This window comes from Vulpes vulpes, chromosome 9 (genome assembly GCF_048418805.1).
Source record: "Vulpes vulpes isolate BD-2025 chromosome 9, VulVul3, whole genome shotgun sequence".
Classification (NCBI taxonomy): Eukaryota; Metazoa; Chordata; class Mammalia; order Carnivora; family Canidae; genus Vulpes; species Vulpes vulpes.
In genome coordinates, this window is record NC_132788.1 from 4,852,069 (window position 1) to 4,877,821 (window position 25,753).

At 52.6% G+C, this 25,753-nt stretch overlaps 1 protein-coding gene across 29 annotated transcripts in view; it reads right to left on the reverse strand.

Annotated features, from left to right (window-relative positions):
- Positions 1-25,753, reverse strand: part of AGAP1 (ArfGAP with GTPase domain, ankyrin repeat and PH domain 1) — a 524,640-nt gene that overhangs the window by 149,560 nt on the left and 349,327 nt on the right. For 15 of the 29 annotated variants that reach the window (XM_072719109.1, XM_072719100.1, XM_072719096.1 and 12 more), the window contains one exon: positions 10,432-10,590. The exons of the other annotated variants lie outside the window; for them this stretch is intronic. In XM_072719109.1, the coding sequence (XP_072575210.1) occupies positions 10,432-10,590 (159 nt within the window). The remainder of the gene's footprint in view (positions 1-10,431; positions 10,591-25,753) is intronic. 29 annotated transcript variants of the gene reach the window in all.

The following is a 25,753-nucleotide window of genomic DNA, read 5'->3' on the forward strand; positions in this document are numbered from 1 at the left end:
TGCTCAGTGAATGAATGAATGAATGAATGAACTCCTTTCATACTTTATGTTGGAAAAATACTTCATAATTTACACATTTACGCCAGACCTGATTTCAGAGCCCAAGCATTTATGTCTTAGCCACCCTTAACCCTCAATCTACTTCTCATCACCTGACAAAGCATATTTCAATCTGTTTACTCATTGATTACCTGTCTCTTTTCCTTTCCCCTTCCACAGACCCAGGAATTACCCGATCCCTGCTCTCCCATCAGGCCAGGCAGCGGCTGGTACAAAGTAAGTGGGCAATAAATATTTGTGAAATACATGAAGTTAAATAGAAAATTAAATAATTCCTGTGAAATGCACCTAATCTAGATTAACCCTTAAGTAAGCATGGACTTTGCTTGTGATTCCAAAATGGGTTGAGATAATTGAATTATGGTAAGAAACTTAGTTTTAAACTCTAACTAGTAACCAATTGTAAAAACACGTACAATGTTTTCGACGGTTCACTGTCCATGCTCTCTGCAGACCTGGGCGCATCCTGGTCAACATGCTCTGTCCTAGGTTAGGGGCGTCAGCTCTGTTAGCAAACGGTTTCTAGAGTACCACACAAAGCATTTTGTTTCAAAGGGGAAATGTTAAAAACTCAATGACTTTTATCACATCAGACTGGGGCAGGCCTTGGCGCTTCTGCAAGCACACGGTGCCAACCTCGTCACATGTGGCCCATTCTTCCCTGGGGATGCTCTGTGCCCATCCAGGTGTGCTCACTCAAGGACTCAAGAGCGAAACCAGCAGCTAGGGAACAACGGCAAACACTGGGGCTGTGTGTACGGCGTGGTCCCAGGCACTCATGAAGGGAGATAAGACGACTCTGAAGACTCTTGTGAAGTTACTTTCTTACAAGAAAACAAGACGAGATGACTCCAGACAATACAATGTGGTCACTGGCTAGACAGTGACAGGAGCAGGGACATTGCTTCTGACAGGGCAGGAGACAAGCAGGTGTACTGTGGAAGCTGGGTCCTAGTAAAGCCAAGATAAGAAGGGAGTCTGGGCAGGGCTTGAAGGGGAAGCGAGGAGCCACCCGGGGTGATGCACAGGCAGGAGCTCACCCAGCTCTGAGCAGAGCAGCAGGCTGGAGCCAAGGACAGGGAGATGAGAGGAGCAGATGGGATAGGGGATAAAGGAACATCAGGAGCCAGACCAGCTGGGGCCTCATCAGCCAGAAATAAAACATCAGGAACATAGTCCCTGTAACAGGGGGAAGCCACTGCAGTGTCATGTGGGGGGAGTGGCAATCTGATTCATGTTTGTTTGTTTGTTTGTTTTTTTAGAAGATGAGTCCGGCCAACCTCAGGGAAGGAAAAACACATGGTGGAAGTTGAAAGAGGGCCAACAAGGCAAAACTGTGACGGGACCCGTGGGCAGAGGACAGGCAGGTCAGTGGGCAGCCTGGTGTGCATTCAGGAAGAGGGGAGAGGACCAGCGGTATGAGCTGATCCCTCGAGGTGAGGCTAAGAGGAACCGTGCGTGTGGCCCGAGCTCCCAGGAGGATGAGATGGTGGATTTCAGAATGAAACCTGGAGTTCCCCCTTGGAAATGCAAGTGGGAGCTGGTTAACAGTCCTCCAAAGTAGATGGATGGTTACCTGTGTTCAAACGGAGGACAGCATGGTCCAGCTGGACATATGAACTTGGCAGCCTCTGTGTCTAGGACTAGGCCCTCTGGGGGGTGGGGGGCACGCAGGGAGGAGAGAAGGTCTCTGTGTCCAGAGCAACATCAAGGATCTGAGGTCTGACGATGATCCTGACAAATACCCAAGAAAATAGCAGGAAAATGCAGAGAATGTGTCATAGGAGAAGCCAAGAGAAGTTTCCAGCAAGGAGATTATGAAGGGAACCAAGGAGCACCCCACGGTTGACAAGGTGAGGGTCTGGCCACAGAGGAGAGCAGCGGTCTCTGGCTGGGACAGGTCAAAGAGGAAGTGGGCAGGGAGTGCTTGGGGATGGTGGGTACGGACAGCTGTCCTGGCAAAGCGTGTCAAGAAGGAAAGCAGGCCAAGGCTTCGCAGCTGCTGAGGGCCCTGGCTGGTGCCAGCAGGAGAGACATCGGGACAGGTATGCATGGTCTGAGGCAGGATCTGACAACTGGGGAGACCCTGGGGATACAGGAAGGAGACAGGATGAATGAATATAGGAAGAGAGTCCTGGGACCTGGAGAGCTGAGGGGCCCAGAGGTGGAGGGCATGACGCTGGCCACACTCCCTCGTGCAAGCAGGACGCAGAGCAGACACAGCAGCCCCAGGTACAGCTGGGGGGGAGGGTGCAGGGGCCTGGGCAGGGGGAGTGAGCGTGTGTCTTCCCCTATCTCCTTGGTAAAGGGAAAAGAGGGTCATCAGGGGACGGAGGAAGTAAAAGATGTGAGAAGAACAAGCTGGAAACAATCATTTTGAAGTCTTATGCTGCGTCACATTACTTTATGCTACTTAGTATCAGGACCGTCACCAGGATCTTTCCTGTCACGTGGAGTCACTGCTCTAGTCCAACGTGCTCAGGATGCTGACAGAATCATGCTCACATTTCTCATCGCAGCCGTGGTTCGCGACCCCCTAGAAGATCTCAACCTTGGATGCGCTGGGGAATGTTCTGGGGCTCAGGTTCGCCCCTGGCCAAGAGGACGCACATCGCCAGCCCTCGGCCCCAGGAACTGGGAATTTTAAAAAGCATCCTCGAGCCCAAGATGTGCAGCCAGATTTGAGATCCCCTGTCCCCCTGTCCTGGAGTCCACCCTCCCAGTTCCTCAACCCCTCTCTATCTGATGTGGGCTTCAGACTCGTCTCTACACCCCCATCCACTGTGCTGGACACTTCCCAGTGTGGCCTTCTGGAAACAGGGCTCCACAAAAGAAGCCTGCAGGCCAGGTGCATTTGGGTGGAGGTGAGCAGGGGAGCAAGTCAGAGACCTCCCATTCCCTCAGGGCAGTTAAGTCGATGAGCAAAGTCTAGGCCGGCTCCCCGGGGCTGGGCACCCCACTGTAGCACTTGTACATGGCTGGTTCGCTGAACCTGAACTTGAGATAGGTGTTCTCAGTTTCACTTTGTGGCCCCTAAGTCTGGAAGGTACCATGATTACACCTGCCATCCGGTGTTGTCCACAGGCTCACGTAGGCAACAGACAGACCTGCCAACAGCCAAGGCCATCCCGGGCTTGCGGGGCCTTTGCTTCCTGGCATGGCGCTCTCCGGGGCAGCCGAGTGGGTGGTAAAGAGGGCGGCGCAGTGCCTGAGACACCATCCGGCCCTGGCCAGTTGGGTGGGGATCATTCTAGGTCTTCATCAGACGAGGCTCTGGTGCCTGGCAAGCAGCACTGAACATCAGAGCTGGTGGTAGCAGTGAGGCGGAGGGCAAGTGGCCAGCCTCGGGCTTCTGCCTGGGGAGAGGGTCGGAGACCAAGCTGGAAGGCCTGCAGGGACCAGACACTGCCTGGGGTTGGCTGCAGTAGCTCCTCCAAGGCAGGAAACAGGCTGCCTTCTCCCTGAGGGGGGATTACTTAGCTCATGATGGAGGACAGCTCGGGGGCTGCAAGACGGGACCACAGACCCACATTTGCATTGCCTAGCTCACCCCGGCACTACTGACATTTTGGGTGGGATCGCTTTTTGGGGGGATGAGGGTGCTGCCCTATGGTGCTGAATTTAGCAGCCTCTGTGCTACTAGGACTCAGGAGCACACCCCTCTCCCTGCCCCTTAGCTGCGACAACCCCAAGGGTCTCCAGATAGAGCCACATGTCCCTGAGGGTGGGGAGAGGGGACAAAACTAACCCTGGTTGAGAAATCGGGTCCAGAAGAAGATGCTGAGGGGCAGAGCAGGCTAAGACACTTAGTGCAGGTGCTATAGCACCGGGCCACAGGATCCCTCCTTCTCAGCTGTTTAAAATGATTTCTAGACTTCTGCTGGGGAAAATGAGGACTGCCAGCCTTCAAGCATGAAATCTACTGCTCCCTGTTCTGATATTGGGGGCAGTGTTTTCTCCGGTCAGCACCTGCTGCTAGAAATAGCTGGCAGGAGAGGACTAAGGAGATAAAGTACAAAGTAACAACGTTTTGATTGAGAGGGGAAAAAAAATACACCTTTCCCCCCCCCTGTGGCCAGTTACCCTAGGAAGCTTCTGCTTTCTCCTTGGCCACATGCAGAGAGAGGAAAGCAGGCTCTGAGCACAGAGGGAGCCGGGGTCATCCCTTTAATTAGGCCGAGCGGCCCAGCGAGGGGAGCGGACCTCGGCGGCTGAGACAGGGTGTCCGGCTTTGAGAGATGAGAGCCCACGGGCCCTTTAACACCGCGCTAAGCTGAAGGTTGATGACAAACCCCAGGGAATGCTTTTTGAATGCCAGCCAGGACCGGGGAGGAACTGATGATAAAGGGGAGAGTTCAGGAGAAACCAGAGAAGGGAAAACATTATTTCCTTTAAAAGCAAGCTTTATAGAGATAAACAACTTCTATGGATACAATATTAAGAATTCGAGTCTCTTTTAAAAAAGACAAAAAACAAACAAACAAACAAAAACCTCCCTTAAAACCACAGAGGAGGAAACTAGAAGCTTTGGAAATCAGAAAGATCTGGGTTTGAATTTTGGCTAATTATTAAGAGTCTTGGGTTTCTCAGCCTGTTTGAACCTCGGTTATCAAACGGCGACGGTGATTCTCAGAAAGTGAACATTAGACACAGAGAGGCCGCGCACAACAAAGGCAGTCCCCACCTTGACCTCCTCCTTTCCACCCTCACGAAAATCCTGCAAATGAAGCCTCCTGGTCCTAGCGGTGGCGTCACACTACCACCACCTGCTGGAGACAGGCCGAAATTGGCAGCATAATCGCCAAGAAGAGAAAAAAGTGCTCAAACTGTACCAGTTAGAATGGATGGACGGACTGTAAACATCCCAGCACCGGCTTACAGCACCCTCTCTGCCCCCGAGGGGCTGCCTGGCCAGCCTCGGGTCAGCCCCCGGGACGGAAAAAACAGAGAGACGCATGGGACGTACAACTAGCAGAGCTGAAACTTGTGTGTTTCATCTCTATGGTTACAACAGCTGTGCCAAAAAAAAAAAAAAAGTTCATAATGAGAAAAAGTCTTTAAAAACCTCAAAGGCTTCAGACTCAGGATCAATGGTCCAATAACAGATTCTGGTAGATACTGGCTGGAAGGTGCATGATTCAACAGTTGGAGGGAGACGCACATGTGCACACATGCCTTCGCGGAGAAGGCTGAGCATGGTGTGTGTACTTGGCACTGTCAGGGTGGCTGTCCGTGGGCCGGGGGTGGAGGGAGGTGGAGGTAGGGTCCCAGAGACGTGCTTTAGAGCCATCTGAAGCAATGCAATATTCACAGCGATGGCCAGCCAGGGCAGCAAAGATTAACTGTTGGAATGGAGCAATCGGGGGACGGGGTGGAGCCATCAAAACAACCTGACAGCCCAGGAGTGGGGGGAGCGTGGCTGCCACGGCAACAGCAACAGTTGAGGCCCTCGGCCCTGGGCTGGCACTGGGGGGACACACGGCGCGGCCGGCCTGCCCGGCTCGCCGAGAGGCTCAGGACGCACACAGCACGCAGACGTCGGCGCACACCCTCCGCACAGGTGTGATGCATCGAAACACGCATTTTGCCTTGGAGCGAGATATGACAACCAAGCATCTACAAACGACCCCCCGGGGTCCCCTGCTACCCGCGGTACTGTGAACTCTCGGCTAACACTTCTAGAGAAAATTACCTACAGAGAAAAATGATTAATCCAAAGAAAGAAATTACAGGCTCCCAATAAGACTCACGGAAACTCTCAGCCAATAGTTGTTGCAGAGATAATTGTTCTGAATCTATCAATAAAGCTAAGCTGCCCCTTCATTGACTGCAAACAACAATTTCTTTCACCCAGGATTATAAGTTGGTGTTCACAGGCTCACTGCTGCCATTACGGTGATAAACAGTTTAAACCACAACAGGGTCTGACATGTAGATCAATTCTGCCTCCATAAAGAATCTACACAAGAGGTTCCAGGACAGGAATTTACAGCCACCAGTTTTTATTCCCTCTTGCTGCAAAAATTACTTCTGTCAAACACTTAGGAGAGTGAGGAAAAATGTAAAAAAATTAATTTTTCATGTACTGGTGGAGCAGCCTCTTCCAATGCAGAAGCTCAAGATGAATATGTTTCCGCATTTAAAAAATTATGCCGAGCAGCATGTGGTGCTTCGCCGAAGAGGGACCCAATCCTCCGCGCTGCTCGCAAGCCGGCAGACAGCAATTTGAAACCCTGAACTGAGCTGTCTGGATTTCCTCTAAGGGCAGATGCGGGTCTCATGTTAGCAACGCCAAATTATATTAGACATTTAATTTTAAACCTCAGGTACTTAATGTAAAACCTTACAACAGTAATAGTCATAAAGCAGTGGGGCATTCCATTTCACAGAATGGATTCTTCTTCTCCTCCTCCGTTAATTTAACCAGAACCTCTTGTTTTGTAGTTTTGCACGCTACAGAGTAATCTATCTAATTAGGAGTTGCTCACAGCTGCTGGAAAGAGAGAAGCCCCCAGGGTACCTGCGCCTTCGGAGGGGAAGCCTTTCAGAAGTTCTCTGGAGCCAAAGTCTTAATTTAGTGTGGACGAGGGGGCAGAGAAAAATTGACTCCCAATGTTTGTTGTTATTATGTCTTATAATAAAAGTGGATGACAATGGGAAGGCAAATTCACCAATTCAGGGGCATTTTGGATTCAAAAGCTGCTTAGCTTCTCTCTGTCCCTGCTGCTAGCACGGTGCAAGCTTTTGTGACGCTGACATCCAGACCAGATACTCGGGGGAGGGGGGGAGGAGAGGGGGCGAACAAAATAAAATGATTAAAAAAAGGAAAGAGGGTGGGATTTGTATCAACCGCAACTTGAGAAGAAAAGAAAAAAGCATGACAGAAAGCTCTTAATCATGTTTGTTTCTTTTGTGATTGTTTCGCGGCGCGGCAGGAAATGTTGATGTCCAAGTTGAGGTCCGGAAACCCATTCATAAATGCGTTTTCTTGAAGTCGCCTGTCAGATCCGATGGCCCCGACGTTCATTAAAAATTGCCGTGGCTCTGGCGACGTGATGGATCACGGAAGGCAGGGACGGCGCGCAGCAGCAGGAGCCAGGACGCTACGGTCACTGTAGGCGGGGACAGGGCTTCTCGACACCCAGGTGGACCAGCATATGGGGGGGCGACCTGGAGCTCCTGCCGAGCGAGTCCCGGTGGGCCTGGCTGGCTGCATTTCTAGCCAACTCCCGGGGCTGCCGAGGCCAGAGCGGTGGTTGTCAAACTTCAGCGAGCACATCATCCCGCGCGGGGCTTGCGAACACGGGCCGCTGCGGCCTGGCCCTGAGCTTCAGATTCGGTGGGTCTGGGACGAGACTAGGAATGTGCACCTGTAACCAGCTCCGGGGGAGCAGGGGGGGCGGGGGGCGGAGGTGGGGGGTGTGGGTGGCGGCGGGTCTGGGAAGCACGTCTCCAGCAGCACCGACGTGTTCTCAGGGTTGCATCCGGGCCCGTACCAGAGTGGGACTTTGGACAAGCGACGTGTAGCGGCGTCTCTCCACCCGTCAGGTGGAGCTAACATCAGTATGGACTCCCTGAAGATCAAAGATCTTCCACACGAGGCCCTCCGTAAATAGCTCCCGTTACTGTTACTGCTGCTGTTTCTCTTTTCAACCTCCCCTGGTTGTGACGTGCAGTCAACCCTCAGGAAACAGAGGCATAAAGAAGGATCGTGCAAGAGCGTAGGAATCCTCCTTCTGTCCAGCGTCCTGCTGTCTTTCCGGATCTTTGCTACTTAAATAATGCCAGCTCTGAGCCTTAAAATTAAGATGCGAATTATTAATTTTGCCGTTCAGACCTCTTGGTCCTCTTCCGGTCCCGCCTGCACCCATTCTGCTGGCACGGAGCTCCCACTGGCCCCTTCGCGTCGCGGCGGCTCCCCGGCTGCTGCATTTCCCCTTTCCCTCCTCCCTGAGCCCTTGTCCAAACTGCCTCCGTGCTTATAATAACTTCCTCTTGTGGTTTGGCACCAAAAAACTGGTCTTAAGCACTGCTCAAGTTTGATTCTCTCTGAGCGGCTCTCCTTGTCTGACTGTCCCTAAACCATGGGGGCTCTCCCCCAAGTCCCCCGTCCACGGCCCACGGCGGGGTGACTCAGGGCCAGACGGGAGCTCCTCATCTCCCGTGTTCGGGGTCTAGGCTCTGTGGCCTCAGGGAGCCTGACTAGTCTTTAGTGAACGTGCTGTTTGAATGAAGAATGGGCGTGAACAGATGAGAAACCACTTTATCGATATAAAACAGCATCCATGTAGGGAAGCTTGGTCTCTTAGAGGAACTTTCTAAATGTGTGCGTAGGGACCAGTGCGATCATCTTCTGAGGAACGCCACTTCCAAGCAAACGGAGGGGCTGGAAATAACAGAGTCCTGCGCTCTGGTGCTGTGAAGCGCCCACTGCACACATGCCCAGCCAGACGCAAAGACCTGCGACCCAGGGCGGGGAGTTACCTGGTGAGGCTTAGTCACAGGGATAACTGTGCACGTTTACTTGCATAGAACGGACTTAGATGAGTATGCCGCTTCCCATGCCTCTTCTAGAAAATATATATATATTTTTAAAGTAGGTTCCGTACCCAGCGTGGAGCCCAACGTGGGGCTTGTACTCAGGAGCCTGGGATCAAGCTCTGAGCTGAGATCAAGTGTCAGATGCTTAACCAACTGAGCCACCCAGGTGCCCCTATAAGTAAAGGGGGGCAAAGATTGGGGGTGATGGTCTCTCTCTGGAACTTGCTCTTTTATCCCCCTTCTCCCCAAATAGAACCCCCACAGCACCTAAGGAGAACTCAAATGCTGTCACTCAGGCCGTGCTGGGGGCTCCTCAACGCAGAGGAGGAAAGTTCTAGAAGGTCCCTGCTGGACAAGGCAGGGCCAAGGGGGTGTGCCAAGCAGGCTCTGGAAACCCCTCTGCAGAAAGGCAGCGATGGAATAAACCCAGCGGGCTAGTGATACTGACCGAAAACATCACCTCCATTCAAAGCATCTGATGATGCGGTAATTATGTGAACTGCTTGCTCCTCCTAAGAAAACCAAGTCGCTGTGAGGACAGCAGCAGACACTGAGCTACAGAGGCCTCGGGCCAGGTGCTGGGCTCACACCTAAACCCCACGAGGGAGGGAAGCACACCCGTTCCTCAGATGAGACAGGCCCGTGGAGGGAGGGTGGAGGCGATGCTCTGAGAACAGGCCGTGTGATGGGAAGGCCCTTCCCGGGCAGGGGACGGTGGTGAGCACTCAGACGTCACAATTCCAAGGGACCAAACTCCAGGTGCTTCGTCTTCAGTGAGTCAGACCCCCTCCCCTGGGGTTCTCAGGGCATCGCAGACATCTGCTGCCTCCCACGCGTCTTCCCCTGGGTGAGGAAGGAGCATCGGGCCGTGCCACAAGCTCTCCCAGACCCACGCTGCTCCTCGGACTCCGTTTCTCCTCCGCACCTTAGTCTGGAGATGTCCGTACTGAGAGCCTTCACTTGGCAGGTCTGCCAGAGGGAGGCGAGTAACTAGAAATAAGGATTATGTTTACCCAAAGCAAACGTCCTGCTGTAGCAGCTGGTAGGTCTATAGGGAAGACCTGATGCTGAATCTTTTAATTAGAACAAATTATGCTAAAATTACTTTAAAACCCTGCCTGATGGATGACATACAACAGTGGGAATTCCGTTAAATACCGGTGAACAGGCCATAGACAAGATGCCACAGGCAAAGCGTGGTGCTGCAAAGCCAGCGCAGCCTCGATAGTCCGTAATTCATGATTCCACACAAACATCAAGACAGCTCCCGACGTCCACACTCATCTCCCAAAAAGCTGCCCACACTCACCGAAAATAAAAAATAAAAAATAAAAAAAATAAAGAGGTGGGTGGCAGGGGAACTCTCCAAAATGTAGAGGGTACATCAGGAATTTGGGGAAAATAAGGAGCATGAATGATGTGTTTTCCTTTCATGAAAAAACACACACACCCAAGCCCTGGCGATATGAAGTGTGCAGCGGTGGTGGAAGCGTGGCCCGGGTCCCACAGGAAAGCGTGACCTCGATGTGGGTTCTGCATTATTGTTCGCCTCCTGTCACGGGACCGTGGGGAAGCCACTCTGCCCCGTGTGCAGCCTCACTCCCCAAACCGGACAGGCCACCTGCTCGTCCCTGACCAACAGGAACACGTGGGACGGTGTGCGTGAGACCTCGGTCAAGGACCAAATGCTCCTGCACGGATCAAAGGGGACACGCGCACCGCTCACGCGGCCGCCCCACGGGGCCTGCACTCAGGGCGCCGCACCCGGCCCCTGGCTCACACTGAGGACCGTGGGGGGCCGCGGGTCCGTGGGGCTGCGCCCTCTCTTACCACTGCTGATGGCCGAGTTTGCAATGACCGTAGCCTCACTCCACTGGTCGGCACTGGAGACTGAGTAGGAGCGCTGCTGCATGCCATCCGGCCGGCCGCTGAAGGAGCCCAGGCTGACGCCGCTCGCCATCTGAGACCCAGACGCACTAGTGACATTCCCTAGGAATAAACAAGTCAGGTGAACACCACCTCGGACTGCAGTCCCCAGAAGCCAGCACGACTTAGTCTAGAGGCCCAAGTGCTTGCACACGGTGGGTCGTAGCACCGGGAGCAGCTGGCGCATCTTCCACCTGCCCCAGTGGAAGATGGAAGATCCAGGAGGAGGACAGACACGGTGCAGCAGATCTCCGGGGGCCTGGAAGCGCACTGCCGAGGGCCCTAACCGCACAACACGATCCTGAACGAAGACGCCCACGCAACGCCGCCTCTGGGTGGAGCAGAGGTGAAGACCAAGACCCACTTCTGGGAGAAGCCGCGGACCCGCAGGCCAGCGAGACGGACCCTACAGGAGCCCCCGCCGTGCCAACGTACCAACGGAGGTGACGATGACCACGGATGGCAGCCAGCTGCCTGGTGCCCGAGACGACGTTCACGGTGAAGCTATACTTTACGATCAGCGCGGATCAAAGCTGCGAGACGGGACATCGGAGGAAACGCAGGCTCAACCCAGGTACATGTACCCTTACCCCCAAGGCAGCCAAGCAGGGCAGACACAGCCGAAGCCACACGCGGCCACACGTGACGACGGACTGAGATACGGTCCGAAGCTCAACATCGGAATGAACGATTTTCTTCTCACGCCAATTTCAGACTCAAAAGCATGGATCCAGCGCGCGTCTGAAGCCCGGCCCTTGTGCTAGTGAATTGATTTGTTGGATGCGGATCTTCAGAGATACCAGGTTTGTTTGGTTTTGAACTCTCATCTGATTATTTTAGTTTGGAACCAATTAAGTTCTAAACTGTTTTAATAGAAGGCTTTCCTAGCACAAGGTTTTACGTGCAGAGACGGGATCCGCAGTTTCCGCATCTGACCAATTACCAGAATTATCCACGGAGCTTTTTAAAAATAGAGGCTTCAAAATATTTGTATTTTGATTCCGAAGGCCTGGGGTGGGGTGGGGGTGCGGCGCTTAAGAGAATACCCACTTTCGGGATCCCTGGGTGGCGCAGCGGTTTGGCGCCTGCCTTTGGCCCAGGGCGCGATCCTGGAGACCCAGGATCGAGTCCCACATCGGGCTCCCGGTGCATGGAGCCTGCTTCTCCCTCTGCCTCTGTCTCTGCCTCTCTCTCTCTCTCTCTGTGACTATCATAAGTAAATAAAAATTTAAAAAAAAAAAAAGCTTAAAAAAAAAAAAGAGAATACACACTTTCCACGCCCCTGCGGTGGTCCTGGGGGGCCGCCAGAGGTAGGGAGCAGGACTCCGCCACGAATAACCCACGTGACCGTGTCCCGCGGAGCACGGGCAGGTCACAAACTCACCTACTGAAATGTGTATGTGAGTGATGCAACAAACAAGCGGCCAATGGAGATGAGTGATTTTGCTTCAAAAAATATATTTCTATCTTAACAAATGCTACCAATTTTATGCTGTTACTTGACCCGGGCACACTTCGAATGTCACGAGAAGCTCTTCCTAGGGAGGCCTATCCGATTCCAGAAAAAAAGCCAAAAGAGTGACACCTCGGGAACTGTAGAGTAGGAGGAGGACATAGATCCTCCTAAGAGTGGTTCTCAGATCAACGGCAGCAGCATCGCCCGAGAGCATGTTAGGGATGCAGACCCCCAGGCCCCACTCGCCCTCACCCCTGCTTTTCCAGAAGATGCTCAGGTAATGTGCGTGCACATGAAATTCTGAGTGCACCTGCCAAAGCTCAGACACCAGAGGGGACTACGAACATGGGACAGCAGCTATGACTGGAGCTCTTCACCACCCCGGACTGCCGACAGCAATCATGCCTGAGGGAAGCACGCGGGACTGCAGGTCAGGAGCCCGGGTCTTGGCTCCTCTGTCTACAGCTGCAGTGTCTTGAGCCAGTTTAACCATCTCCCTCCTAGGACTGATTTTCGGGCACGCTCAGGCCCTTAAATCCTGGAAGCACACATGCCCTGAATGACAGAGCTGGCTGGCATTCCCACTGAGCCCCCCGGAGGCCTGGGAGGACGGCCTGGCATCTGGCAGTAAGGGACACAGCTAGGCTCCTCGGGGACCCTCTATGTTTAGGGCATCCTAAAGCTGTTTCCTGGATGGGCTTCTCCTCCGCCAGGCCCCTATTACAACAGGGGCTCAGACCACTGCAGGGCAGCATCTGGGGAGCGGATGAGTGCTCCCACTGGGAAGGGCAGTGTGGGCCCCCCTGCAGCCTGTGTCCGTACCTGTGTCTTCCTGCCGCCTTCCTGCCACATACTTCCTCTGTCCTGCTCTCCTGGGGGGGTGCCCACTGGGGCTGCAGCCGCGGGCTTCTCGTCGGGCTCCATCATGGGCAGCAGGTGCGTGAGAGGGGCATGAAATGGGTTGTGCTTTCCCAGGCTCCCTCCACAAGTGGTCACCTGGGGCTGGCTGTCCCTGGGGCTGGCCGGGAGACCCCTCCCCTTGCCCCACGAGGCCCACACTGGACTCTGTGCCACTTCTGCTCACCCTGGGGCTCACATCCCCTGATCCTGGGCCCGCCCTTCCCGGTGCAGATCCTGATCTCACACACCTACACTTAGAGCCACGCTGGGGGCCAGGCTCCCCTCCTCCAGAGCCCCAAAGCCACTTGTACTTTCATCACATGAATTCTCAGCACACAAGGGCTTTGGGGCCTTGCTAATATTTTTATGGTAGCGGAAAAGAGAAAGATGGAAAGAGGTCAGAGAGAACAACGAGAAGATCCACAGAAGCTGTGACCCCACTGCCGAGCCAGCCCGCGGGCACACCTGCCGTTTGGCAAAAACGTCACGGAGATCATTCATTTCCTCCTTTCGCTGCCCAACCCCACCTGTGACAAGTCACCATCAAGTGGGCCCTGTCCACAAAAGCTCATCTTACACCAGCTCTAGGTACACAGGCCAAAAGCACCTGAAGATCCCAAGACACCCTCACTGCCTGTCTTTGGGCCGATGACGCCAGGACGACACTCGAGCCCGCCGTGCAGCTTCCCTTCGAGCGTGGCTCCCGGAGGACGACCAACCTAAAAACCTCCTGATACACTTCCTTGAGAAAAGGCAGAGGGAAGTTGCCAAGTGCACCTGTCCCCGACTACGTGAGGCACAATCCCAGGGGCACCCACAAGCACACGGCACAGCCACGTCGGCCTGAACTCGGACTGGAGCGTGTGCAACGTTCTAATGGAGGTTACTGGACAAAGCGCTCATCTTAGGTGGACAAACTCTCCATCTCCAGGACAAACAGCCACTGTGGAAAGAGAGTAGGTTCCCTGAAACATTCACACTGAAGCAAATCTACGTGCCGGTGGTGGTCATGGGTCTGCAGCTGGTCCCCTGGTTCTTAAACTTCTAGCTCTGGGTCAAAGGAAATTTTAAGCACAGGTTCAATATATAAAGCTGCTGGGGGAGCAGGTCTGGGGTTTGGCTCCTGAGGGGATCCCCCAGCTGGGCCGTGTGGCGTGAAGAACCTCCTGGCCGGACTGTGTGCTCCTGGTGTCGGATGTGGAACTAGTGCAAGACCCAAAACAGCATTGAGGGCTTCTTCAGAGAGCCGAGCCTGAGGGCCGTCCAGCGTGTGAGGCTCTCCTCAACCCAACCACGCTCAACCCCCACCCGTGGACTCACGATAAACTACATGACTGAGCTCTGGCCACGCGAATGTGTGTATATGGACACACGGTCGCAAAAATAAAATTTTAAAACAGATTCGTAGACTTGCAGCCTGGAGTCTGGAATGCGCTCAGAGATGCCTTTCTGCTTAGTAGTCAGTGGTCTCTCTTTTAAGGTAGAATTTGGGAGATGTCTTCCTAAAAATCTGTGGTTTCTGGCATCATTTGAAAAATAAGAATATCTGGCAGCAGTGGGCATGTGTCTGCATGCTCTGCATCGGCGGTGCGGCGGCCAGGGCACAGGCCCGCCTGTCTGCCCGGGGCCTGACCTTTGCTAACTGCGGGTTACAAAATCTTTCAAAAATATGCATAAGAAGAATTTCGTTTCAGAAGTAAAACGTATCTGATTTTCTCGCAAAAGAACAAATCTCGCTTTGGTATGTATTCTTTTTTAACGTCAGTTATGACTCTCCTAAATATCAATAAGAGATCCACTAACTGCAGCATAACAAAATAAAGTTATGAAGGGCAAAAAATCTTGTTTTTGCCCTAAAACAGCTCCAGGATCCACACAAATAGGCACTTGCCTTGAAATGTAAACACACGAAGACACAGGCTTTAGCTCTGAGGCAAACCAGTGGTCCACGGATGCGGCCACGGCCCCGTGAAAGCAGTCTCACTGGCGGGCGGTGGCCCGTGGAGCATCTCGCTCCGAGTGAGAGCCGTCCCAGCCCAGTGGTCACACTCGGGGGCATTTCTACTTGCTCTGAGTGAATCCATTAGTCAAAGAAACCAACAGACCCCCAAATGTTTCACGAATATCTTAAATAATGATATAGATTTAAAATCTAAATATGGTATTTTATGTCAATTTCGGATGCTTATTTTTCAACACACACACACGGCGCCCAACAAGGCTGATGCATAACTGCATTTCTGTTCCTGAATAGATGTCACTAACTGTCACCAGTCAGGCAAGGCCCCTGCTTCGCAGATTGTATACGTACGCGTTCAGCAGCATTTGGCCTACGTGTCACCACACGGCGTCGTTCTCACTGCTTTTTTCTTTTTTTAAAGATTTTATTTATTTTTTTGAAAGAGAGAGAATGAGCAGAGGGAAGGGCAGAGGGAGAGGGAAAAGCAGACTCTTCTGAGCTGGGAGCCCCACGCGGGACTCGATCCCAGGACCCTGAGATGATGACCTGAATCGAATGCAGACACTTCACCGACTGAGCACCCCAGGCGCCCCTCACTGCTTCTGCAAATACCTCTGAAGCAGGTAAGGAAGAGGCTAACCTTAAAGTCACTTTATTTTCTCTCCAGGTACTCTAGGGCCGTGTCTGCCAATGAACGGCAATTCATCTCACATTAACAAGTTACTAGTTAAGGCTGCGGATCTGGGTTCTCGTCTGGGAAAGAAGCCCACGACTTGATCTGGCTTTCTGGCTGCCAGGGATCAGAAGGCCAAGACCAGCTGAGATACAGGGTGGTGGGGGGTGGAGGGGGTGGCCAGGGGTGTTGAACACCGGGGGCCGTGCCCGGACAGCTGGGGTGAAGGGCTCCGGCAGGTGCCCACCTGAACACATGTGCGTCCTGCGGAATTTCATTCGTGTGGCTGAGAAACAAGATAGCAGGAGGTCTAGCAGCCTGGGGGAGAACGCAGCACACGGCTGGAAACCACTTTCTTTGTGGGCATGCCCGTCTCCTAGAGAAGAGATTCCAAAAGCTGGATCGAAGGTCCTCTCTCTCGGGGATGAGGAGGAAAGTCTAAGACTTGATCCCACCTCATTAAGCTCTACGCCGGAGTCAACAGACAGGAGGGAAGCTGATGGGACACACCTCGACCCCCACCCCCACCCACTGTGGGGCCTGAGGACCAGAGCTGCAACCCCCCGGAGGGTGGGGAGGAGGGGAACCTTCTGTTCTTTCCTGCCCTTCCTCCTCCTCCTCCCCACCTCCCACTCCCTGTGCCCCTACCGGAATCCCCACTGCACCCTATTGCATCTAGGCTGCTCCTCGGATCTTGTGTTTCTTCATGTCGTGTGGCCCAAGCAACGCCACTGGCACCCTTTTGTTCTGAGTGGCCTTTTTAGGGACGTCTGTATGGTAAATAGGCTTGGATGATAGAGAGAAAGCTCTTCCTCCAGAGGAGGGCAGATCTGTTTACGGTCGCCTTCCGTGGCGCTGGTCAGGTAGGCTTGTGTGCGTTCCATCAGAAAAGACTGAGGTTCCCTAAACTCGGGTTCCTTCTCTGTGATGCAACCCACTGTGCACTGGTGTTTCCTGGCCCTTGCGGGAACAGGTGCATGACAAGGGTGACACTCTGGCCACTGTACTACAGCTGTGATACCCTCCCATGAGTCCTGAAACCAGGACTCCCTCATCTAGGACACCAGCAGGCTGGCCCGTTAGCTTGCTAGCAGGTGCCTGCCGCCTCCTCTAACCCTGACCTCCTGGGCCACCCGGTCCCCACACTGAACCCCTGGGCACAGGGACAGAAACCAGAGTCCGTGCCCTGCGGGGAGCTACCGTGTGGTGCAGAAGGTTTCAGACAAGCCCACATGTGGCCAAAACACAGGGCTGAGGACACAAGAGCCATGAGAAGGTACGAGGGGCAGGAGAGAACAACCCCTGGAAGGTTCAGGACAGACTTCACGGAACACCGCAGATTTTTTCAGATTTTGGACACGGAGGCCCCTCCCTCCAGAACAGTATGGAAAGAGGAGTCTCATGCCGTCCCAGGACAACCCAAACCCTCTTCTGACCGGCTCTCCTGACTGTTCACTCGACGGTCCAACAGGAGTCTCTTTCTCTCTCTCTCTCTAGTTTCCTGTTTTTCCTTCACCTCAGTCCAGTCGGAAGTCACAGACGCGCCTAAACACCAGCGCCAGAAAGCCCGGGCCAGGATGCTCACAGCAGCGCTCCTCGCTGCGGCCCCAGACCAGAATCGGCTGGATGTCTGTCGACCACAGGCGCCCCGTGGGACGTCCTCACGGTGGAATCCCACACACCAGGAAGGACGGGTAAATGCTGACGTGGCCACAACAGGAGGGACTTCACAGACCGGGTGCGCAGAAAGACCAAGCCGGGCACCACCCGCTGTGAGCCCACCCAACGGTTCACACCCAACAGGAGTGAGAAATCTGATGGTGAGCACCCTCATGGGGGGGTGTGCACGTGCGTGTGCATGCGTGGGCAGCAGGGACGGGGGCAGGGGGTGCCACGGGGCCTTCTGGGCTGGCGGCCACCTGCTGCTTCCTGACCGGAGTACTGGCCACCTGTATACAACTTATCCCACCCACCCACCCACCAAAAAAGCTAAAAAGGGGGCCATGTGAATAGCTCGTGAATACAGAGGCCCAGTTCAGCAAGTAGGAGAGATGGAGGTGAGCAGGGCGAGGGCACAGGTGCACCAGCATTAAGTCCCAAAGAGGGACCCAGCCCTCCGCGCCTTGAGTTGCAGCTTCCATTGGGGGTGGGGTGGGGGGGCAGGAAAAGACCTATTTGTGATCTGTCTCCGAATCTCTTCCCCGGATAGTATCTGCATTACCAGGAAACACATGGGGGACTACCTGGCCCGTTCTGAACTCAGAAAGAGTGTTTCCTCAAACACCCCGACTCCGGATCAGCTGGCTGCCGGCCTTGATTAGCGGGGGGCAGCGGCATTACCATGCTAATCCACGGAGTCCCAGCGCCATCTCCTTGATATGGATATGTGTGTGCTTACGGCCGCCCTGATTAGCGCCAGCTTCCATGTGTCAAAAGCGCCAGATTCTTCCCAAGGAATAATTTTAGCTTTACTTATGCCCCTAAAGTGTAAGAGTTGATTTGAAAAGGTACTTACCTCCACCATATGCTATTTTTCTTAAAACAATTTGCATTTCAAAGTGACTATGGCATTTATATCTGAATGAATATCAGTATGTTGCCTGAACTGATCTCAAACGAGCATGAAAAAGATGCTGGTTTTCTATTGAACGCGAATGTTTTCATCCACCAAATGACATCAAAGACCGAGTTCCCGCTTTTAAGCTATAGGCTTATTACATAAAAAATAGCTTGCTCTGGTTTTTAAAAACATACTCTGAAATAAGGCTTTTCAAAGCATTCAAGTAAAGATTCGTCAACAATCCTTTCTTTTAAAATACGAAATTTCGCTCGCTGCCCGCTCCGTTTTGGTTCATCATCACAAACAGAGCTCGGCCTTCTCAAAGACTCGGAGTAGAAAAGGAATAGTTGGCATTTGGACGACTGGTTAAGTAGCTTAAAAAGGAGCAGCAGCGCTTGGCAATGGGTGACAGACCGAAGTTTCCTGTGACTTGCGCGAGGCGGGCGCAACCCAGAGGGTTTACGAGGACAGCACAGACGTTGGTTTCCGTTGAGCAAACTTACACCTTTTTAAAAAACAAATCGTAATTCCCACACAGGGTTGGTAGGAGCTCCCCCTTCTCCCAGGGGGAACCTCCAGGGGAGGCCTCCCCCTTAGAAACCCACGGAGACCGCTCTTGGGGGTCGATCCTCATTCCTCTGGGGCCTCCGATGTTAGAGAAGTTTGGGGCGCGAGGCGGCCTCACAACCTCCCGGAGCACAGCCCCCCGCTGAGCACGCAAAGGGAGGCCAGTCTGCTGGAATCAGAGCGGGGCGACGGAGGCTACTCTAACGGCCACACCACTTCAAAATAGGCCTTCGCCATCTGTTCGTCCTCTAATTATAAACCCAAAAAGAATATAATTCACAACACTACCATAAAAAGTGAGATAGGGATGATTTAAGTGCCCATGAGCAGGGCCGTTCGCCGCACTATTTGCATTGGAAATCTGCCCTCCTTTTTGGCAACCAGGACTTCAGGCTAAGAGGATTTTTTCCAAGGACACATTCGGTATCTTAAAGATGTAGGCGTCCGGGATTCTGCGCTGGGGTAAAATGACACTTGTTTCGTTATCGAGTGCTTTCAACACACCCACTATGGAGGCAGGGATCGCAGGCTTCTCAGACGGCGACGGATCCCTTTGTTGTGACAGGTCTTCCACACGTGCTTACCAGGGAAGAGAGAGGACGTATGGAGTCCAGACCCGGCGCTAACAGAGGATGCGATCGCTACTACACACAACAGCGTGGCCATGCTCAGAACTACAGTCCCAGAACCAGTTTCCTCTTATTTCCTAAAATGCAGAAATAGATCACTTTGTTCAGATTTCTCCCTGTTCTGATTATGATGCCAAGGGTGGGGGGGAGGGGGAGGAAAAACAGTGAATCTTTTTTTTTTTTTTTTTGGTGGTACAAATGTCTTTAAAACTTACCTTGCACGAAGGACGTAAATTAGAAATCTTCCGAAAATCTCAAGTAACAGATCAACTCGTTATTGGACGTGAACGTCAATTTTTCTTAGCAATGGCCACAGAAATGACGTGATTTTTATATTACACGTCTTTCTTATGACTTCCTAACCATGTTCACATTTATTTCATAATCTTCATGATCATTTTACATGCACAACATCTCACTGATTTAATGCAGACCATATTTTATCTTATTTTCTTACTTTTGGATAGTTTCGTTTCCAATTCCTCATCAGTGTAAACAACACTGCAGAGGACATCTTTTATTTAGACTTTTCCTTAGGATAAAAATCCCAGGAGCGTCATTCCCAGGTCAAACAGCATTAGCATCTTTCTGACTTGTGACGTTGGTCGCTGATTTTTCTCAGGCCATTGGCCGAAAGAAGATGGAACCGGGCATCTTGAAAACAATTCAGTTCATGGTTTGTAAAATGGATGGAACACTAATGATGATGACAATAATACGCCCCACGTGGCTGATTGATATAAACATCAAATTGCATAAAGCGCTTTGTGAACCGCAAAGCCTTTGTGGGTATTAGTTGTTATTAATTTCACCAAGGGTGAGTTTTCCTTTTCTCTACAGTTTGTTTTTTAATAAAAGCTTAAGATGGTGATACTGCTAATTTTGTTGGCCTTTAAAATCTCCAAGATCTGACTGTCTCCCTTACGTTTTTCTCGTGATGAGGTCTCCTCGTGTGCCCCCTGTGCACGTCTGCATTGTGGCAGTCATGGTGATGATGCACACTCTCGAAGGTTTCCTGAGCACCTACTGCGCCGACCAGTAGGCTAGCGCTGGGACGATGTGATGACACTCCTACCACTCCAGGTCTTCCAAAATACCCACCGTGTTACGACCAGTTCTGCCCAAACTGTCAGAGGCACAATTTATAAAAGGAAAGAAGGAAATGAAATCATGAGCTTGGGACATGGTGCCAGCGGTGGATTATTGGTGTAACCAGATGGCGAGGAAAGGATGGTGAGCCGGGGAACCCGTGGGCCGGCTCACACCCCGCTGCCGGGCTGCTGCTGCTGCCTCCTGAGGATGGGTGTAATTTGGTATTTGGGACAATTCAAGATGAAAATAGTAAGCACGTCAGAAGGTAGGCTCTCACTGAAAGTGATTATATTTAGAGATCAGTCTAAATATTTATTCCAAAGACAGAGTCTGTTTCCCAGTTACTGTGAAAACAATGCCTGCTCTCTGCATCTTGGCCACTGCCACCTGCCTCAGGAACGCTTGCTACTGCAGTCTCAGAGGCGCTTCCTCACCCAGGCCGTTCACCGAGCTTGTGTGGCCACCACCCGTTACGTGTGCGGGTTACGCAGACGAGCGTTATGCGCAATGCTCGATAATGAGGTACATTACGCGAAAAGGAAAATAAAACTAAGGGTTTTCTTTAAAGCCACAAAATAGGATTACAACGCTCACGTAGTAACGTCGTGTAGAGCACAGAGCCCGAGGCGTCCACAGCTTGGTTCACTATACTCGCAACAACTACAACCAACGTGGTTTCTTCCTTTGCTATGGACGACATGATACACACAATAGGTGTTTTGCCCAAAATCCATCTTGAGAGCAAGGTTTCTCTGGCTGTCAGCACGTTTACTATCCCTTCAGGGAGGAGACCGCCGTGGTCATGGGGGCCGACGCTAAGAAGCGCTCACTTCTTTCTCTCTGTTCTGGGCTCATGAGGTCAACTCTTACAGAGAAACTACAGTCGTGGTGTGGACGTGGGCTGCTTGACTGTGGTCAGGATGGGCCTGGCTTTCACCACTCACCAGGAATATTCCAGAAAGACAAGAGTTCTCTATACAAACAGTAACTACCAAACACTGGGCCACAAGGTTCAGACACGCAAATGCCAGGGCTACTCTGAAAATTCTCTGCCAGCGTGGGGACGGGAATGCAGCAAGGAGGCCAATCGTGGGCTTGACTCTAGCACACAACGGCTACTCGAGCCCCAGGCCGGCACTCAGCCGCCCTCCTGAGGGCCGAGGTCCTTCTCAGGGCCTGTCTCTGCTCTGGCTCTTCCTGTGCCAACCACTTGGTGGTCCTGAAAGCATCATGAGAACGGCAGAAACACTGCTCTTCACTGAGCACACATTTCTGAAAGGGGGCAAAGAGTTTCTAATGCAACTTTTATTTCCTTATGGGGATATGTGTCCCTGTGGCGACGGACAGTGCAGGGTCCCTAGTGTTTTTAACTGAAATCATCAATGGGGCGCCTGGGTGGCTCAGTCGGTGAGGCATCTGCTTTTGGCTCAGGTCATGATCTCGGAGTCCTGGGTTCGAGTGCCGCATCGGCATCGGGCTCCCTGCTTGGCGGGGAGCCTGCTTCTCTCTCTCCCTCTGCCTCTCCCCCTGCTCATGCTCTCTCTCCGACAAATAAATACAATCTTTAAAATAAAATAAGCTGAGATCATCCGAATCAAGGTGTTTCTTGCCAGTCCTTACAGAAAAGAACACCCCCCCTTCGAGTTCAAGTAACTGAAGGAGGTTTCCTTAAACTGGAGAGTGCGCTTCTGTCTGACGCCTGAACTACCCCCAGGGGTCCTGCCCGCACGGTGCTGCGTCACAGGAAAGCGAAGAGCGAGCGCTTCCTTCCCTCAGTGGTTTCCCTTCCACGTCACTTGGTGGGCGACGCTCAGCAGTAATGACTTAATGATAAAATAACTGTGAGGTCACAAAACCAGGAAGACAAGTTAATGGTCTACACCTCAAAGAGCTCGCGGTTTCATGACGGAAGCGACGGAATGGACACGTGCCTACACGTCAGCGGGACAAACGTATCCACGCGGAAAGAGCGGGCAGCAAGGATGCGCTTCTCACAAAAGCTGAAGGTGCTGAAACTCTTCTAAAGAACCGTTAACTCTGGGGCCTCCTGGTTTCAGACGCAGCCAACGATCTGACGTCTGGGTCCGAGCAAACCCCCCCAAACGATGGGTTACGAAATAGCCACCCGACGGCCCCGGTAAAGCCCGGTCCCCGGAAGCCGATGAGCACGGATACGGGTTTTTGGCTTCTCTCTGAGCAAACCCATCCTCGACCAGCCACGCTTCCATTTGCGAGCGTCCTACCGGGCGGCGGCACCCAACGTACGAACCGGAGGCTTGACATCGCGAACCAGGCCCCAAGTGCGCAACGGGAAGGGGTGACCGAGGCAGAAAGGCGCCCCCTCCTCCCCGGGGGGTCCCCGCTGCGCGGCCCATGACCCGGGAGACGCACGTGAGCCCCACGCCTCGCCCCGGCGCCCGGCCCAGGCCCAGGCCCAGGCCCAGGCCCAGGCCCAGACCCGGCGTCCTCCCCGCGCTCTCCAGACCATTTGAAACTAAACAAAGAAAAACTTTGTTTCTAGGAGACAACAGCGGATCCGGGTTGGATGTCGCCGCTATTTATTTATTTATTTTTTAATAGCTATTACCACTGTAACAGCAGCTTAGCGGCTCGGCGTCTGCAGTGTGAGCAGTTTTGATAAACAGCCTCTGCGGGCCACACAACGGGGATAATGTATCCTTAAGTACCGCCAATGAGCTGCCATTCTGCACAGCCAATTACTTCTGTGCGTCTGTCACTCAAAGGAAAAATGGCTGAGCCCATTAGATCAAACCTTTGTCACTGTTCCTAATGCACTCTTAGGCCTCATTAATCTCCGGGAGCAGCAACAGAGCCGTCGGTGTCTCATTGCCCCCCCCCCGAGCAGGCCCACGTGAAGCCTCTCATCTCTCCCCCAAGTGCACGGCGTTAATCAAGCTCTCCTTATTACCCCAGTCCCTGTCACGGCGGAGAGCGCGCTCCCTCTTAAATGCTCTCATTATGACCCATCTTTAGAGCCGGCTAAGTGGAAAAAAAGAGAGAGGGAGAGAGGGAGAAAGAGGACGGGAGAGAAAGAGGAGAGGAAAAAGCAAGTCCGATCACATTAATATTCATGACAATAATTAGTATTCTAGGTCACTGAATATTCATGCTATTAGTTTGGTTTTTTATGGGTTTGCTGGATGTCCTGATTACTGAAGTGTGGAGGCAAACAGCATGGTTGAGACTTTAGATGTCGACGGCGGTTCAATACTCCAAACACATCGAGATCCCCGCCCCCCAGCCCCCTGGAAAATCAGCCTCAACCCTCCCGGCGGCTTTAATATTTTGAAACCGCTGGGGGCCCGGCGCGGAGGGAGGGAGAGGGGGGCGCGGGCGAGGTTTCCCGCTACAAAGGCCCACGCGTCGCTCTGCTTGCGATAAAAACACCGTCAGCGGGCCAAATGCCCAACAAAGGCACACTTTCGGGCAGGGAGGTATCGGGCATCTCGGAACAGAATGTGGCAGTTTGGGAATAGAGATGGGCGCGGGAGGGGGGCACGGAACGGGAGCCCCGTGCCCACGGACACCCCGGGAAGTCCTGCAGAGCATCTCTGCCCGCCGCTCCCAGCATCGCAGAGGGAATGCTGTTGGGGGGGACGTGCACGGGCTTATTGTGTCCAACCCACGATGGCTGCACACGGGCGACAGAAACAACAGTGCCTGGCATTAAACAAATCTATGCAAGATTTCTGTCCGCTCTGAAGCTCCTGCTTCCTTCTGTTCACCAGTGACAAGCACCACGATAACCATGGGGCCCCACAGCGTCCTGGAGACTCGCCCTGGGCCACGCTCCCAAGAGCCACGGCAGGTGCATCTTCCCACCGTAATGGTGAGGAAGTGGATGTTCACAGGGACACCTGCATGAGGTCCTAGGATGGGCAAGGTGGGATGCAGTGTGGGGTTTCTGCCTCCCAAGGCCCTACTGTGGATCATCACTGTTTTCCTGTTGTCTACCTAAACGTCAGAGTAACGTTCAGACCTGACAGGACTCTGTTCCATCGCACGTGGATACAATTCTATCCAAACAGCCTGGCTAAAAACTCGCATCAGAAGATACTTTTGGCCACGTGACTGCCTTCCCAGGAAGTATGCCTGAAGTCCCCATCGGGCGGATTCTCCAAAAGGTGGCTCCTGGTGAGGATGGTGACGTAGGTTCCAAGCCACAGTGGTGGGAAGGCAGATACTGGACATCCTGAGCGAGCGGACTTGGAAGAGAGAGACGTGATGGGGAAAGGGGATTTGACCAGGCCTCAATAAATGTCTTCTGGAGTCCTATTCTTCCTCTTTTTTGCTGGAGTAGATGCTTAAGCAAATTTTTCAAAAAGTCATTTGTTTTTGTATCCTTGTATGTCATTTAAAAAAAATTTTTTTTTTCTACTTTCACATGGTATTGATGGTTTGGCCCCGCGCTGACGTCTAGGTTCAAAATGACCTGTCCTTAGAAAGGAATTCTTCCATTGTCTTTTAGCCTGTGGTGTTTGCTCTGAGAAGCCCACAGGCTGGAAGGGTTCCCTCCCCGAAGGTAAGCACCCAGGTCTCCTCCGATCTGGGACGCATCCTGGGATTGTGTGTTTACGGAGCCTCCTCTCCCTTCCAAGACATGGACTCTTCCGATGGGAGGCACCAACATGTCCTTCATCGCCTCCAGCAGGCTTGCTTCTGTCACATGTACGGTCACCAACAGCACCCTGGGCCATGTTCTTCAGAGCATTTAATCTATTTACTGAATTTTTAAATTTCCAAAAAAAAAAAAAAAAATTTCTTTTTAAATTTTCTTTTATAAATTTTTCTTTTTTTTGAACTCTCTCTCCATAGGATTTTCCTATAACCTTTAGTTTGTTTCACTTTATGAACACAACAATTAATCTCTTCAGTTTTCCTCCTTCCCCAAATATCACTCTCCTTCTTCTAGGATCAGTTGTCCTTTTGTTTATCTTGGTTCCTCTCATTTTCCCCGTTGGTTTCCACAAACGCCTTGGTTGCATATCCATGAACGAGAGACGGTGGGTCCATGGGGCTCTCCTTGCAGCCTTCAGGTAGATGCGTGGCCCATGTTGACTGGTAGGTTCAATGGTGCAGGGCTCGTGGGCAGACTGGTGTGCCTCAGTTATGTCCCTCATGGTCCCCACCATTTACTTATGTCTCTCTGTGATGGTACCTAAGTTGCTCCCTTCTCTCTCAGCAACAGCATCCACATTAGATTGGAGGTGGGGACGCCAATGGCTGGCTCTTCCTGAATGCGTCCCTCAGCCCACCCTGCCCGATTACACAGCTGCCTGATGGAGTGTGGGCCACCCCACCTTCCCTGTGGCTCTTCTGCTCCACTTAACCTGTGATCCCCAAGGGAGACCCGGGCTCAGTTATCAGT